The sequence below is a fragment of the Hirsutella rhossiliensis genome (assembly GCF_020360975.1).
Source record: "Hirsutella rhossiliensis strain HR02 chromosome Unknown scaffold00011, whole genome shotgun sequence".
Lineage (NCBI taxonomy): Eukaryota > Fungi > Ascomycota > Sordariomycetes > Hypocreales > Ophiocordycipitaceae > Hirsutella > Hirsutella rhossiliensis.
Genome location: NW_025408677.1, coordinates 320,253 through 336,497, shown reverse-complemented (window position 1 = coordinate 336,497; position 16,245 = coordinate 320,253). Strand labels below are relative to the sequence as shown.

General features: G+C 53.4%; 3 protein-coding genes across 3 annotated transcripts; 1 reads left to right on the top strand and 2 right to left on the bottom strand.

Annotated features, from left to right (window-relative positions):
• Window positions 1–407: 407 nt before the first annotated feature.
• On the bottom strand, window positions 408–1,145 carry HRG_08844 (uncharacterized protein; the record flags this gene model as incomplete). The annotated part of the gene is made up of 1 exon (XM_044867315.1): window positions 408–1,145. The coding sequence occupies one exon, from the start codon at window positions 1,143–1,145 to the stop codon at window positions 408–410; it is 738 nt and encodes a 245-aa protein (XP_044717336.1).
• Window positions 1,146–5,168: 4,023 nt separating this feature from the next.
• Window positions 5,169–8,387, top strand: HRG_08843 (reverse transcriptase (RNA-dependent DNA polymerase) domain-containing protein; the record flags this gene model as incomplete). The annotated part of the gene is made up of 8 exons (XM_044867314.1): window positions 5,169–5,251; window positions 5,326–5,374; window positions 5,441–5,511; window positions 5,586–6,373; window positions 6,629–6,960; window positions 7,005–7,770; window positions 7,972–8,078; window positions 8,229–8,387. The coding sequence occupies 8 exons, from the start codon at window positions 5,169–5,171 to the stop codon at window positions 8,385–8,387; spliced, it is 2,355 nt and encodes a 784-aa protein (XP_044717335.1).
• Window positions 8,388–13,013: 4,626 nt separating this feature from the next.
• On the bottom strand, window positions 13,014–13,710 carry HRG_08842 (uncharacterized protein; the record flags this gene model as incomplete). Its single annotated transcript, XM_044867313.1, has 2 exons — window positions 13,014–13,172; window positions 13,222–13,710. 2 exons carry the CDS (start codon window positions 13,708–13,710, stop codon window positions 13,014–13,016), a joined length of 648 nt encoding a protein of 215 aa, XP_044717334.1.
• Window positions 13,711–16,245: the final 2,535 nt, after the last annotated feature.

The following is a 16,245-nucleotide window of genomic DNA, read 5'->3' as shown; positions in this document are numbered from 1 at the left end:
CCAACTGGCTTTAGTTGCTAAGCCAAACCTTTGTTGATCTCATTGACTCTCCTCTGCAGCTCGGGGTCACTTTTTAGAGCCTTTTCTGCTTTTTCTCGTAGCTTGCTGTTTTCCCTGTAGTAGGAAGGTCTGTTTTTCTCGAACAGCTGCCAGCACTCTGAAAGCTCGTGCCTATTTTCGCAAGCAGGGCAGCGTTTTCGAGACGAAGATGAAGGATTTGTATCCTCCTTTCGCTTTCTCTTCTTTTTCGGCTGTGCTTCTGGCTCCGAATCGTCTATTGGGTCATCTGTAAGAAAAGCCCCGCCTCGCTTGATTCCTCTTTGCGGTTGTTGTTCCGCAATTTCCTGATTTTCTTGCAACAATTTGGAACGTCCAACGGGAAGGTGAGGCTGCGGGTGCTGGTGCCGCTACTCCTGGTGCGGGGCCGCTGCTGCTTCCACGGGTGCTGCTGCCACATATGCAGGTCGATCAAATGCTTGTTGCATCTTTCTAGCCGCATCCTCGTCAAGGCGCCTGCTCTCTTCAAGGAAGATTGTTGCATAGCCATCACTAAGGGGCTTAATGATTGTTGCAATATCTCGCAGCCACTGGCCAGTAAGCGCTTCCATTAGGAAGTACTGTATAGCTTCCTGTATGATCTCTTCCCATTTGACAAGCCACTCAGGGATGTTGTTGCTCTTTGAGTAGCTTCGAAGGTGACTCGAGTAAAGCTTCCTGATTCGCTCAGTCATAAATCCTTTGGTAGGGGCGGTTGAAGATTCCAGTGTTGTCATCCATTGACGAAGTGTATCTTCCTCACGCAACGAAATCATCTTTGCTGTGCCGATTGACTCCGTAATTGCCGTTCTAGCTTCCTTAATTAGCTTCTTCTCATATAGGTATTCCTTACGCATATTTTCATAACGTGAAGTGGCTGCCGAGAAAGCTTTCTGCTGAGCCGAAGTGAGGCCTGCATAGGTTATAACACCGGCAGCAAACTCGGAAAACGTAGGCCGAGCGGGGGATTGTAACGGGACTGTTCCTTCCTCAAATACTAGTCCATGGATGGTCTCGTCAACCCTCGCACGAAGCTCCTTATTCCACTTATCCCAGTCCTGAGGTTCTGAGAGAATCGTGCGGCGGGTGGAATTGGTGTTCTTCGACATTGCGATTTGAAGGGTAAAGGGATAAAGGTATGAGTGATCAGATGGATTTGATCTTCGATAAATGGGGAGTGCCTGCTGGCACTGTTGAAGGCGCAATATTGTGCACACGGAAGTTCCAGAAACTCTGTTTCTCCCGGGCTCATAACTCTCACGAAGAAAGTCAGCAGAAAGGTCATATTGTATTCCGTGTCTCTGTTCTCCTCCCTTTCTGCCCTAAACCCAAGCCCCTATTTATATCCCTCTTTCGTAGTAAAGGTAATGTGTTCAGGGGAGGCTGGGGACCTGGGGGTTCCCAGCCTCTCGACTGGAGATGTTCCAGTCTTTTAAGAGGAGCTTTCCAGCCTCCTCGTTCAGACCTGGTTATCAGCTCCCTTGCTGCCCTAGCTACCCATGGGTGACCTGGTTGACTCGACCATGGGCCGTTCTTCGCGACAACTACTGTGGGAATTGTAGTAATCCATTGTACCCATCTAGATAGGTCACGTGCGCTCTCACGTGTGCAGTTGAGGATAGCGGAGGACACATAGCTAGCTCCGTGCCCTTTGCCCCCTCTTCCCCCTTTCTAGAACAGACATCAACGATTACACATACCATTGCGATTTGCACGCAGGCCTGTGTAGAGACCTACCGACAACTTTAGAATTAATATAACTCTCTAGGCACTTTATAACAGCCTGTAAGCGTACCTTAATAGGTAAATTAGACAGTTTTCTTATTTTTGTAACTAAGTGATATAGGGTTGTAAAGTTGAAAATAAATAATTCTATTTATTTAGGTAATCTGTTTATTTAGGCACGTTAAGGTAGTGGGTGAGTTGAAGCAAATCCTAATAAAGTAGGGGCAGGCAGAAGTACCTCGCTTAAGGTCCACATTATGAACAGCAAAAAGTTCGGCCTCAAGATTGATGTCACACTACGCGCATTGGGCGAACTGTTCCATGAGCAAGTCCGAAGCACCAGAATGAGCAGCAAGCTTTCTGACAGCGTGTTTGCCGCCTCTGATGTAGCTCAAAGCCACTGTCCATGCGGAGTGCCGTCGTCTAAGCACCGATGGAAGTCCTTTGACTGCGCTGCTGTACAAATCGCTATCAATGGCGAGTCCAAGGATGGACGACAAGTCAAGTCCAGTCGCGTCAAGACCTGCAAGGAGGCTCTCAAGCAAGCCAAGTGGAAGAGTATTGTAGACACGGTCAAGGCCTCGGCAGCCACTGCCAAGACGGATCAAGCAGGAGATAAAGGAAACTCACGCAAACACGGCGACTTTGCCGGATTGACAATCGATGCTAAAAGCCTCACAAGTGGAACCACCGACTCGGTATTTTCAGCTCTACGCGAGAAGCATCCTCTTTACAATTCGACGATCTATGACGGAGGAGCAACTACCCATATCGTCAATGACAAGAGTCTGCTGACCGACATCCGCGAAGCTGAGGAAACCGACTACGTTATGATCGGAGAGGGTTCCTTGAAGGTCGAAGCACGAGGCACTCGAAGAATGGAAAATGTTCTGGATGGCGAAAACGGAAGAAACACACGCGCTCTCGTTCTTCTCGACGTTGCGCACGTGCCAAGATTCCACACGAACATTGTCAGCGCGAAGAAGCTTGCAAGAAAGGGTCTGTGGCATTGTGGGGTCGACAACACGCTTCGAATGGGGACCTATGACGACAATGGTATCCTTTGTCAGCTCACAGACCAGTATGATCTCGACGTAGTCGAATACAAGACAGTTTCCCGCTCTTACTTCAAGCTTCCACGATCACTTATCTCCGTGTTCAACGCCTTCCAAGGCGTATTTTCTTCCTTTCGGACAGACAACACTAGGCCAAGACGGCAGAGAATGGCGATTTCAAGAGTTCCGCCTCCACCACGGTTGGATTCGTCCGAAATCTGGCATCACCGATCCTGCCATGCTGGGTCACAAGCACTCGAACAACTTGTCTTTGTCACGGGCTGTGCCCGGCTGGTGGACCCGGTTGTACCGGGTCCGGTGGGTCGTGCTCCGGTGGCAACACCGGCCCCGCTCCGCGGACCCGGAAGCTGCGAGAACATTCCGTGAAGGGCAATATAAGCTCGCACTCGAGGCGAAGCCTCGAGTTCAGCTTCCTTTCCTCCTTAGCTCTAGATAGACAACACCTAGGCACCTGCTTGTTGAATAAACTCCGGGCCAGCCTTTCACATATCTAGAGCTCCTTCTAAACACCGCAAGCTGCAGACTGCTCGTAAGGATGGACCAGCAGAGTGAGAGCCCAAGTCTCCAGCAGCAATGGATTGACCAACGCATTCAAGAAGCGGTCAATGCGACTCTCAGCCCTCTACAGGACCAACTTTCCTTGCTGATGGAGCAACTCGGGCGAGCGCAGCCGCAGAGCGCCGACTTGCAATCGCCGCCAGTGGCACGAGGATTGGGAGAGCACGCCTGGCTTGGGCACGCCCCTCCCCAAAACCTGCGGTACTGGAACGCGGAAACCGTTGCCCAACCCACCCAAGTATGACGGCTCACGGAAGAGCTACTCCGCCTGGGCCAGGCAGATGCGAGACAAGCTGGACCTTGATGCACACTACTACAGTGGAAATCGCGGACTTTGGTACCTCATCAACTCATGTTTGGACGAGCGACCACAGCAAGTGGTCGCTACCTTTTACGCCGCGGGAGGCCCTGGGGGTAGCTACGACCCCCAAGAGTTCATGCGATACCTCGACCGAACCTACCAGGACAGCAACATCCAATCCCGCGCTGCTGCCACGCTGAGAACTATGCGGCAGCGCGAAGACCAACCTCTCGCGTCCTTCCTTCCCCGATTCGAACAGGCATTAGCTGAAGCCGGGGGAGCAGACTGGCCGGACAGTGCAAAGATCGTATTTCTAGAGAACGCAATAAATGCACGCCTCCAAGAGAGTTTGGTCACAGCTGTCCTACCCGACGACTACCAGGGATGGCTTGCGAGAGTTCAGGAAATTGCGGGCAGATTGGAGAGACTGAAACCCGGTAGGCAGCCGACGTCGACTGAGCGGACGCCTCAACAGCTACCAAGGCAACGACCCAAGGAGGAACCGGAGGACCCCGACGGAGATGTTAAGATGACGGACATCAACCGTATTGGCCACGAGTCGAAGGGTCGTCGACATGTCGATAAGAAGCCGAAGGATGAGCGCCGCTGCTATCGCTGTGGTCGGACGGATCACCTTATCGTGGACTGCCCAGCCCAGGTGGTCTTTCCTGGCGAAGGGAAGCAACAGCGACCTAAAGCTGCGCGCATGAAGAAACCCGATGCCGCAGATGATTCGGAATCAACCGCAGCATCCAGTGAGGACGAGTCGGCGGGAAAAGACTAGCCCCGGGGCGAAAGCGGGCGCCGGGGCCTGCAAAGGCAGACATCCGGGACTGGGAAGCGTTCAAGCCACGAATGAATAGTCGGACTGTACTAGTCAACGCGCGGGTAAACCAAGGCTATCGAATACGCGCCCTTGTCGACTGTGGATGTGACTGCTATGCCGTGATCGACGAAGCCCTTGTTCGGAAGCTGCGGATACCCTTCGTCGGCTCGAAACCACGAGAAATTGAGGGATTCTCAGAGTCAGCGAAGAGTGTCATATCCCCAGGGGTCGTGGCTGTTGTGGTCGAAACAGCTGGATTTGACGAACGTGTCTTTGCATACGTGATCCCAAGCCTGGGCCAGGACATGTTCCTCGGCCGGCCTTGTATGAGAGAAATCACGTCGTGTACGATGCTGCCAAGCAGCGAATGTACCATGGGAGGGCAGGTGTGACGATACGCCTCATTGGGCAGGAAGAGCCCGCCAAGATACGCGCGATTCGAAGCGCAAGACTCGTGTCGGCAGCCGTATTCACGGCGGGTGTCGACGCGCAAAGAGACGCAAGAAGTGCAACGCGATCTCGATTCATGCAATCAGTTTGTCGGATATAGAGGGCGCTTCAGCCGAAGCCGCCAGTCGATCCGAGCGAGAAGGTCCCGGCAGAAGTGCTGAAAGAATTCCGCGACCTATTCTCACCAGAAGAGGCAATGAAGCTGCCGCCACATCGACCGGGTGTGGATCATGAAGTCAACCTGCAGCCTGACAAGAACGGCAACGAGCCACCCCTACCGTGGGCCCACTCTACAACATGTCACGAGAAGAGCTGTTGGTCTTGCGAAAGACTCTGAAAGACCTGCTGGACAGAGGATTCATCCGAGCGAGTAGCTCAGCGGCTGCCGCGCCGGTGCTGTTTGTGCGGAAGCCGAATGGAGGGCTGCGATTTTGTTGCGACTACCGAGCGCTGAATGCAATCACCAAGCGCGACCGATACCCACTGCCCCTCATCGCGGAGACCCTGCAGAATCTGGCCAAGGCTAAGTGGTTCACCAAGTTGGACGTGGTGGCCGCTTTCCATAAGATCCGCATGGCTCCGGGACATGAGGAAAGACCGCATTTCGCACGAGGTTTGGGCTCTACGAGTGGCTCGTGTGCCCTTTCGGCCTGAGCGGCGCCCCGGCATCATTCCAACGATACATGAACAGTGTGTTGCGCGAATGGCTGGACGACTTTGTCACAGCGTACCTGGATGATGTACTGATCTACTCGAGCGGTTCGAAGGCGGATCATGAGGCTAAGGTGCGACGAGTTCTCCAAGCACTCGCCGACGCTGGGCTGCACCTAGACCCAGCGAAGTGCGAGTTTTCGGTACAAGAGGTCAAGTACCTTGGGTTCATCGTCAACGCAGGGAAAGGAATCGCCTGCGACCCCGAAAAGCAGCGCGCCATCCGCGAATGGGAGGCCCCGACCACGGTGAAGGGTGTCAGAAGCTTTCTGGGCTTCGCCAACTATTACCGGATCTTCATCCCCGACTATGCCAAGATCACGCAGTCTCTGGATGCCCTGCTTAAGAAAGGAACTGCCTTTCGTTGGGGACGAGCGGAGAACGAGGCGTTTCAGGAGCTGAAGCGACGATTTTGCGAGTCACCGGTGCTCAAGCAGTGGGACCCGAGCCTCCCGACCTTTTTGGAGACGGATTGCTCAGGCTACGCATTGGGAGGCGTCCTGTCGCAGGAAGGCCCAGATGGGCGTCGACACGCATGCGCCTTCTTCTCGAAGCGACTTTCGCCAGCGGAGTACAACTATCCCATTCACGACAAGGAGATGCTTGCCATCATGAGATGTCTCGACAACTGGAACGCCGAACTTAGGAGCTGCGGCCCATTTACAATCCTTACCGACCACCGCAACCTGGGTATTTCATGACACGCCAGAAGCTCACGGAACGGCAGAGCCGTTGGGCAGCCAATTGTCCCAGTTCGACTTCAAGCTCGAGTATCGACCGGGCAGCGAGGCTGTCGTGCCCGATGCATTGTCCGCCGTGAACAAGACAAGCCACATGGCATTGACGACGAGCGGGAACAAGGAAGAATGATACAGTTGATACCGGATAGTGCCATTCCATCATCGACAAGAGCATGTATTAACGCGATGGGTTCTGACTGTTCAGAGGCATCCACCCTGCCGGAGATGAAGGTCTTCGAGGAAGCGGACCTGCAGCAACTCTGGGACGAAACGGTGGCGAAGGACTCGATATTCGGGGCAGCCTATGAGGCAGTCCGCGATCGCGAGCGTGCCTTCCCGCCCTCGCTGGGCCTGAAGATCCAGATTTCAGAATGTGCGATCGACGCAGGCAAAAGGCTGACATTCAGAGACCGTATTTGGGTGCCGGGTGGATCCGGAGAGGAGGGTAACCAGGAGGAAGCTGAGAAAGACCAGTTGAGAACCCGCATTGTGCAGCAGTCGCACGACTCTGTTGCGACCGGTCATCCCGGCAGGGAGGTACGCTGGCTATTGTGGCTCGGCGATTCTACTGGCCTGGACAGTCCCAGCTTGTTCGCCGGTTCGTAGCCAATTGCGACACCTGCGGCAGAGCACACATCTGGCGCCAGTCGAAAAGGGGATTTCTCAAGCCTCTGCCGATTCCAGATCGACCCCGGAGCCATTTGTCCATGGACTTCATCACAGATCTGCCGCCTACTGGACCGAGCAAGGCAAGGTACCTGTGGGTGATTGTGGACAGACTGACAAAGGCTGTGACCCTCGAGGTGATGGACAACATGGAAGCTGAGCCGTGTGCAAACCGTTTTCTCCAGTGTCACTACCGATTTCACGGAATGCCACGGTCCATCGTCAGCGACCGCGGGAGCAACTGGCTAAGTAGGTTCTGGAAGAGGTTCTGTCGTCTTGCAGGTGTCACGCAGAAATTGAGCACGGCCTATCATCCTCAGACGGACGGAGGACCAGAGAGAATGAACCAGGAGGTCGAGGCCTACCTGAGAGCCTACGTGTCGTACGTGCAGGACGACTGGGGAGAACTGCTCCCTGCCGCGCAGCTGGCACTCAACAATCGTGAATCCGCAGCAACCAAGATCAGCCCCTTTTTCGCTGAGCATGGTTACCACGTCGCTCCCATCAGCGTCGAGGAATCGGAAGAGCCACCGAGGCATAGAGAAGAAAGCAGAGCTGATAGCCTACTCAGTCGCCTGCAGGAGGTCAATGAGTACATGCAAGCAGTGATGGCCTCCTCACAGCAACAACAAGAAGAGGCTGCCAACGCAAAGCGACAGCCTGCGGAGCGATTTGAAGTTGGTGACAAGGTGTGGCTCTCGATGGCAAACTACAGATCGCCACGACCGTGCAAGAAGCTCGACTGGCTGCATCACAAGTACACAGTCACGAAGGTAATTAGTTCGCACGTTGTTGAGCTCGATGTTCGTGGCTCAATTTACCCGCGATTTCATGTTGACCTTTTGCGGCGGGGGCATCAAAATCCGGCTCCTGGCCCAAAAGGAGATGACGCACAGCCACCACCCGGACAAGAAGAGTCCGGCACGGGTCTGTGGGGTGTCGACGAGATTCTCTGCGCGGGATGGAAGAAGGGCGGACGAGGAATTCAGGTAAGCACTAGTGCGATGGACGGGCTACGCAGAGCCGACTTGGGAGCCAGTTGAGGTTGCAAGGAACAATTGCGATGAAGGCATTCGAGGACAAGTACGGGCCAATCAAGACCAATGATGGCCCTAGGGAGAGGTACGAGACGCTGGCAGGAACGCGCAGACGCCGACCTGGTCGGAGGGGAGAAGGGGGGTAATGTCACGGGCTATGCCCGGCTGGTGGACCCGGTTGTACCGGGTCCGGTGGGTCGTGCTCCGGTGGCAACACCGGCCCCGCTCCGCGGACCCGGAATCTGCGAGAACATTCCGTGAAGGGCAATATAAGCTCGCACTCGAGGCTACGCCTCGAGTTCAGCTTCCTTTCCTCCTTAGCTCTAGATAGACAACACATAGGCACCTGCTAGTTGAACAAACTCCGGGCCAGCCTCTTACAATTTCCAATCTTTCTGGCTTGCCAGGATATCTTCAACCTGTTTCCGTAGGTCGGGACTATCCTCGACAGCTTTCTGGGCTTTCTTGCATAGCCTTTCAGATCGATTGAAATGGCCTGGCCGTAATTCCTCGAAGACTTGCCAGCAACCCTCAAGCTCGTGACTGTCAAGACCACACGCTGGGCAACGGTCTTTGTCAGATGCTCCTTTCCTCTTCTTCCGTGGCGAGGAATCTTCTTTCGGACTGGCCTGAAAGCCGGCTCCTCTTTTCACCGTGCCTGGGGCCGTTGTTGGGTTCAATTCGACAATTTCTCTGATCTGGCGAGCCGCTTCCTGGTAGGTCCAGCTTTCTTCTAGGTATGGTTTTGGTCGCTTTGGGGATTCTCGATGCAGCCCTGGCCTATGTGCTTGATAGATCTTGAACTGGATGGCAGCGGCTTCTTCGTCTAGTCTCTTGCTTCCGCGGATAAATATAGCTGAAAAGCCGTCGGAAAGAGGCTTAATCAGGCTGGCTATGTCTCGCAGCCATTGGCCGGTCACAGCCTCCACGAGGAAGTACTGCTCAGCTTCTCCCATGATTTCTTCCCATTTAGCGAGCCAGGTAGAGATATTCTTCGTTGAAAAGGCTCGAAGATGGATCGTGTACTGGGTTCGGATACGTTCCATCATATAGCCCCTCGTTGGAGCTGTCGACGCTTCAAACTTTACAAACCACTCGCGAAGAGTCTCATCGTCGTGATGGGAGGTCAGCTTCGCTTTGCTAATCGTCTCCGTAATCGTCGTACGGGCTGCCGTGACGAGCCTCGTCTCGTAGAGGTATTCCTTTCGGCGACCTTCGTAGTCCCTCGATGCTTCAGAATAAGCTTTCTGTTGGCCTACATTCAGATCAGCAAATCTCTCAGCCTCAGCGTCGAAATCGCTGAATTCGGGGCGTTCAGGTAGCTCAAGGGGGGCCCTGTCATGTTCGAAGATGAGCTTGTGGATGGTCTTATCCACACGGGCTCGAAGCTCCTTCAGCCACTTATCCCAATCCTGAGGTTCTGTAAGAATCGTGCGCTGGATGGTGTCCTTCGACATCTTGGGTTGAAGAGGAAAGGAGGATTAAGGAGGGAGAAAGGGGGCGTAAAGGCGCGATAAGGTGTCTTAATGGACAAGTCCAATCGAGAACGGCTGTGGAAGAATGCAGCAGCCGGAAGTTACAGAAACACTGTTTCTCCCGGGCTCATAACTCTCGCGAAGAGAGGATGCAAGTGATGAATTCATTAAGTTCCTTGTCCTTAGATTCTTTCTCCTCTCTAACAAAAGGCGACTTCTTATAGTTCCCGTCACCTGTGGCTGCCTTGTGGTGGCGATGTCGCCACCCAGGCCGCCTACTAGGGGGGTCTAAAAGTCGACCCCCCGCGTACGGCAGGCTATAGGGGTCACTGTTGCAAAACCCAAAAAGTCACCGCGCGAGAGTCAAAATGGGTTAGCGGCATGAACGGCCCGCCCCACGGTACATTGGTCTATGTATCTCGGCCCAACTTCGTTGGAAAATTTGGCGTTACGGCAGGGGTAGTCACAGCTACGGGGCCGCTGCGGACCAGCCGCGTCTCTCGTCACAAACATATCAGTCGCCTATGGCGAAAATACCGCACGGTAATTCCAACGCTTTAATGTGTTCCCTTATTCTATCTATACATTCTCCTCGTCCTCATCCTCCGGCTTGTTAAGCTGCTATATATCCAGTTAGCAGCCAAAATGCAACTCACAACTTCAGTTCGCTCACAATCCAGAGCCGAGCAGCCTCAGCGATGGTTTCTAACGCCATAAGCTTCCGCTCTTCGGGGGCCAAAGCGGGAGCTGGTCCTGAAGCGGTAGAAGGAGCCGCACTACCACCGCAAGCACGTAGCTGTTGTGCTGCTCGCTGCGCAGCGATGCGCCAGGTGTCATCGGGTTCGGCATCTGCAAGCTTGAGATGCCGATTCACGTCCCAAAAGGCACGCACGGCAGCAACAGCCCCAGCAGGGACCTAGAACATTCAACTCGATTAATTTCTCGCTTCTTTGGAGCAAACAAAGGTCTCATACTGGCCTGCACGTGTGAGCGTTCTTTGCGCAGTCCCAGCACGCAGCACCGGTATCTATCCCGGCAAATTAGTGAGGCAGACATATACTACAGGGGACAATCAACGTACTGTCCTGGGAGGCACATTCATGGCCGGGAGTCTTGGTGGCGCGTGTGACGCAAGGACGGCATGGGAAGTCTCGCACCGAGCCGACGGGAGGGGCCTTTTTTGTCTGCTTCTTCTTCTGCTCGGGCGAGCAAGTTAGCAGCCGCCTCTTCTTCATAGAAGAACTTATTGGATTGTACGGTAATCTTGGCCGTGGATTTGCGGGCGTTGAGTCGGACCAATCCTCTACCCTTGACTATTTTATTCCTGCTGGGCGAGTCCCCATCCATCGGGCCAGCGACTGCAGTTTCACTTACGATAGCGGGATCTGCTGTGGACATGACAACGCTGCTGACCATTGGCTTTCCACGGCAATGATGATACAGAAGGAAAGGTAGGAACTAGGGTTGGAAGGGATCTGGGTTCTGTAAATATTTGCGGGTGAGCAGCGTCGATCTGTTCCTGGTTTGGTAACCGTTCCACGAACAGCCCCCTGGCACTAAGCCGCTGCGGGCCAGCGGCACCACCGCTGCGGGAAAACGCGGTAAGTCAATTTATATCGCTGTCCCCCTTTTTCCTGGCATGAGGACCAAGAAAATCACCATCCCTTCGACGTTACCGGCAACAATGGCACGTCCGCCCAATCCAATCGATCAATACCGTAACTATATCACTCATCTATACCTCAACGGTGTCTCGCGAAGCAAGATTAAGTATAAGCTTCGGAAGCATTACCATGTCGCCGTCAATCTCAGTACACTCTCTCGCCGAATCGCAAACTGGGGTCTCCCGCGCCAGCAAGCCCGTACCAAAGAAACTCCAGAGCTGATAGAAACCATCCGTGACCTGATCTTTCGCGTTGGGCTTACCGAGAAGCAGACGCTGAGCGTGCTACAAAGACAAGGCTGGCCGATCACGAAACGAGGTCTAAAGCGCATCAGACTTCACCCGGACCGCCGCTGGGTACGCAGGCTCAATAGTGACGAGGAGCGCCTTGTGTTGCTGGAAAAGACAGAACAGGTTATCATCGAGATGACGCGACGGTCCAATGCCATTTCGGGATATGGCAAAAGCCTTCTCCAGCCTTATCTTCGTCAGCAAAAGCAGCTCTGGGTCCCGAGAGACCCTCTTTGCGATGTACAAAATCATGTTCCCAAATGAGGTCGAACTCCGAAAAGGATGTTTCGGAGGAAGAAGGGACAGTTTCTTGTCCCAGGACCAAACTACCAGTGGTGCATTGACGGTCACGACAAGCTCAAGGCGTATGGATTCGAGATATATGCAGCAATCGATGCATACTCGCGCAACATTATCTGGTTTTATATTGGCCACTCCGCTACAACCGCTTTGAGCGTATTGAAGCAGTACTTGGCCGCGTGTGGCGCCTACGGCTTTCGGCCATGGTATTTGCAAGCAGACAGGGGGAGCGAAACGCCATTGGTCGCAGCAGCACACTGGAACTTTGTCTTGGCAACAGACGGGCGAGTGGAATGGCATGGGCAAGTTTTCCAACAAGGAAATCGACTAAAGGATTCGTACAAGGCGGCTCCAAGTACGAAGAACGTTAAGATCGAGAGTTGGTGGGAGCGCATGCTGCATGTCTCGTCCCGGCAGTAGGTAGACTACTTTGGAGAACTCGCCAGGGACGGGGACTTCGACGGCGATATGCTGGAAGATCAGATTTCCATCTACGCCGTCTTCGAAGACTTACTACGCCGAGAACTCTTCGACTTCGTGGAGGCGTGGAATCTTCATCGGATACGCCTCCAAAGAACCGTCCCCATGTGGTCCACGGCCAGCCCTGGATGAACTACCATTACCCCGACCCAGACAAGGCATGCAATTGGGGTATCCGATTGACCGCTCCATTCTAGACGAAATGGAGCGGCCGTTGGCTGATATTGACATTAGCACGAGTTTGGAGCCGGAGACAAAGAACTGGTGCCGCCAAGTTCTCCTTGAAATGGGCTACGATCACGTAGTCCTTGGAACTCACCAGGAGCCGGACAAGTTGCGACCTTTCAAGCGTTTTACCTTGGTCTTCGAGATAAGATAATTCAACATATCGAAAGTGGCCGACAGCCTACGCTGGCATACCGTAAAGCGCCAACTGGAGGCGTTGCTGAATATGTAAGACATACTATTTATTTGCGAGTTGACCAATCTAAGCGCGTATAGCAAGCATTACTTGAGCAAGCAAATCAAGCCCGAGAAGGTGAATTTGGAGATGGGGAACCAGCAGAGCAGCCACTTGTTGAGCTTGGGTTTGAGGACGTGCAGGGAAGCGACATGGAGAAAATACCGGTAAGTGATGACGGGGAGGATAGCGATGGTTCGAATGGGGAGCCTGAGTAGTCAATCCTTCCTTTTCCTATATCGAATAGCAAACGTTGTAGGGATCTTTGCACCCTTGAAGCGTGTAGAGTGAGCTGGAGGAAGCGCTTTAGCAGCGTTAGTGTCGGACAGTCGAGTTTGAGTTTCCCTGAAGGCTTGGGAAATTGACTCCGGGTTTACCTGTTGAAGTTAGCGCTCGGCTCGTTGATGAGTTGGTTCGGTTTCTTACGAACTCCGGAACAAAACTTGTCTCCTCCTCTCTATCTTCTTCGTCCACTTCGACTCCTTCGGCCACCACGCCTTTATACACCTTTCCACTAGGGTCACTGCCAAACACTAAATCGCATAGTGGATCTTCCAGCTCACCAAGGCCTACCGCATCCCCATGTCCAACAATTTCTTTGGCAGTATATCCAAGCTCGTCGCGTGTCGGGCTCTGGCAGGATGAAGTTGAAACGGGCTCTTCGTGCTTAATCTTGACGCGTATCTCTTCCTTGACTTGCTCCTCTTGCTTGACGCGCTTCTTGCGTCTAGAGGCTGGGCTTATGTCTTCTTGCTTGACCCTCCGTTTCTTGTCTTCCTTGACTGGCGTCGAGCATTGATCTGGCCTCAACGGTGTGACCGGCTCCTGCTTATCAACCACATCCGTGGATGTCAGAACGACTAGCACCTTCAACTGCCCTGCTTGGTTGTTCGAAAAGTGCCCCGATGCGAGCATGCTTGACGGTGTCGTGTACTTGTCGGTGTTTGGAACGGTAACGATTTTCTTGCCAGAGAAGGTCGAAGCGTAAGAAATGTTCCAGAGATCTTGTCACACACAGGATATCAGCCTCCAACAGGCTAACCCCTACCATCTACACTATGCCAAACAGCCACACCAACCATCAACATTATGCACACGTTATAGGCACCTACACTATATGATCAGATGCTTCTAGCATCTCCCAGCCACTCCTTTATGTCATCTATAAAGATGTTGCTCCTTTTCCCCTCTAGATAGCTAAATCAAGAGTTCTTCCACTTCCTGATCTTCATGCTTGCTGCTGCTCTACACCCTGTGCGATAGATCTTTATTGGCAGGATCGATCGTGGGCGGAAGCGGACGGAGGTGATCGAATAAAGTCTCGGTGAACGAGGGCCAAGTCAGTAGATCTGCCGAGGGAAACTTGATCACCGTATCCTTCAGAGGCAGCACCGTCTCTGGAACCTCCACTGCAAGCCCGTTGAAGTACCTGGTCTCCAAACTCACAAGCAGCAGGCTTACATGGACCCACTGGTAGCCAGTTCGTTGCCTCGCAGGCTTCCTGGTGCTGCCTTTGGAGTTTTGAATGGCTCGACTGGCCGTTGATGCGACGGTCATGAACTGGGGATTGCTTGACGCCTCGAAGGGAGGTATGCGTGCCCGTGTATTCATCGCACCGGTACCAGCAACTTCATTGGGGAGTAGTTGGGCGGCGTGTCCAACGCCGATGGATGACACTGGTTTCAGTCTGTCACGCAGCAGCTGACTTGCTGGACTGACTGGCCGTGGCGGAGAGTCCTCGACCTCGACCACCTCATCATATGGGCCAGGAAGTGCCGGAGTTTTAGACCTGGCCCGACGCTGCGGCCGAAAGGGGTTGGCCAAGCCGCAACGGCCGCAATAGTTCGCGCCAACGTATATGGTAGTGAAGAGGTCATAGTGCTTCTGTCCGGCTTGGACGCAGTAGACATGCCCAGGGGGAATCTGTGGAGGGCCCATTTCGGTTGAGGAGAAGAGGTAGAACCAGGGGAAAAGGAGGACAAATAGGATCGGACTCGGAAACGGGATTTTAATATAAGCAGAATAGTTACAGAACAATATCCCCTTGCCATGGCGAATGAAGATCGCCAGGCTTAGCAAGAGACTTCAACGCTAGTCCGGTGCTGACCAGTAGCGGGATTACTGCGGTAATCCTCTGCTGCCTCATGGCGCCGCTCCTCGTCCCAGTTACTCCTATGAACGTTAGGATGAAAACTGAACACAGCTGTGGTGGCCAGGAGGAAGTGGAAACATTAAAGTCCAAAGTTTCAACTCGGCACCGTATAGCAGAAGACCTCAAACTCTCGTGTGTATTTGCATTCTTTGTCTGTAGGGCCCGGCTTTCACAAGTTCCCAGCGCCATCCAGGGGAGGGGACTTGGCAATATTCGCCGTCTTTGTCTTTGGTATTGTCGCTGTCTTCGGGCCGCGACAATACCAAAGTAAAGTTGTTTGGCGAAAACACCGCGCCGCTCGCTCGATTTCACTTGGAAAAATATCGATCAGCTTTTCAGGAACGAATTTTGGGTATAGCATCATGCGCATCCATACGTGTGTAAGTGGTTTGCGAGCCGGATACCATTTTACGACTGGTGCGGCAAACTGGCAATTAGACTGGCAGAAGGATGACCGTGCGGGCCCGCTGCTAGTCCGCAGTACATACTCTCATGCTGACCTGAAGTATACGGATGACCAGGGGGCTGGGCGCCTAAACCCAAAAGAAAATGACAGGGAGTTTTGCAACAGTGACCCCTATCGCCCACCGTACCCGCGCTTGAACATCAAGCACGGGGGGGCCATTGACTAGGAAAAGGGTCACTGACTGGGAAAGGAAAAGGTACCTCTATCTCGCCGAGAAATTAGTGTAATAGAAAGTACCGCATTATACCGCTTATTTAGATCGCCCCGATAAATAAATCTACCTCAAAAGGGGTACTTTCACTTACTGCCCAAATATCCGTAAAGTAAAGTACTCCCAGGCATTTCCCAGTCAGTGACCCTTTTCCTAGTCAATGGCCCCCCCGTGCTTGATGTTCAAGCGCGGGGGGTCGACTTTTAGACCCCCCTAGTAGATGACGTTGTCATCTAGAAGGTTCGATACCACCGCTTACCAACGACATTATTCATCCTTCTCAGTCACCTTTGCTAGAGTCAGCCCGACTAGGTAACCTTCGGACTTAGATCGTTAACCCGTTTTCACGACAGGTCCCAGAGATGCCGCTCAGCCGTTTTGGGTGCCAATGGAAATTACAGTACCGGGCTTCGGCCTGTTTCGTTCGATGCAAACTTTGCAAACCCATCGCCGATCCGAGCCCTTCTCGATATCAAAGCCCTATTTCCATACCCATGATTTTGTGTTTCGGCTTCGCTGGGCCCATGTGTAACCACGGAAATGGTGGAACAATCGATCTTCGTCTCGTCGAGTGGCGCGGGCCTCGGCTGGTGTTGACGGCTCGGGTGTGGATGGAGCTGG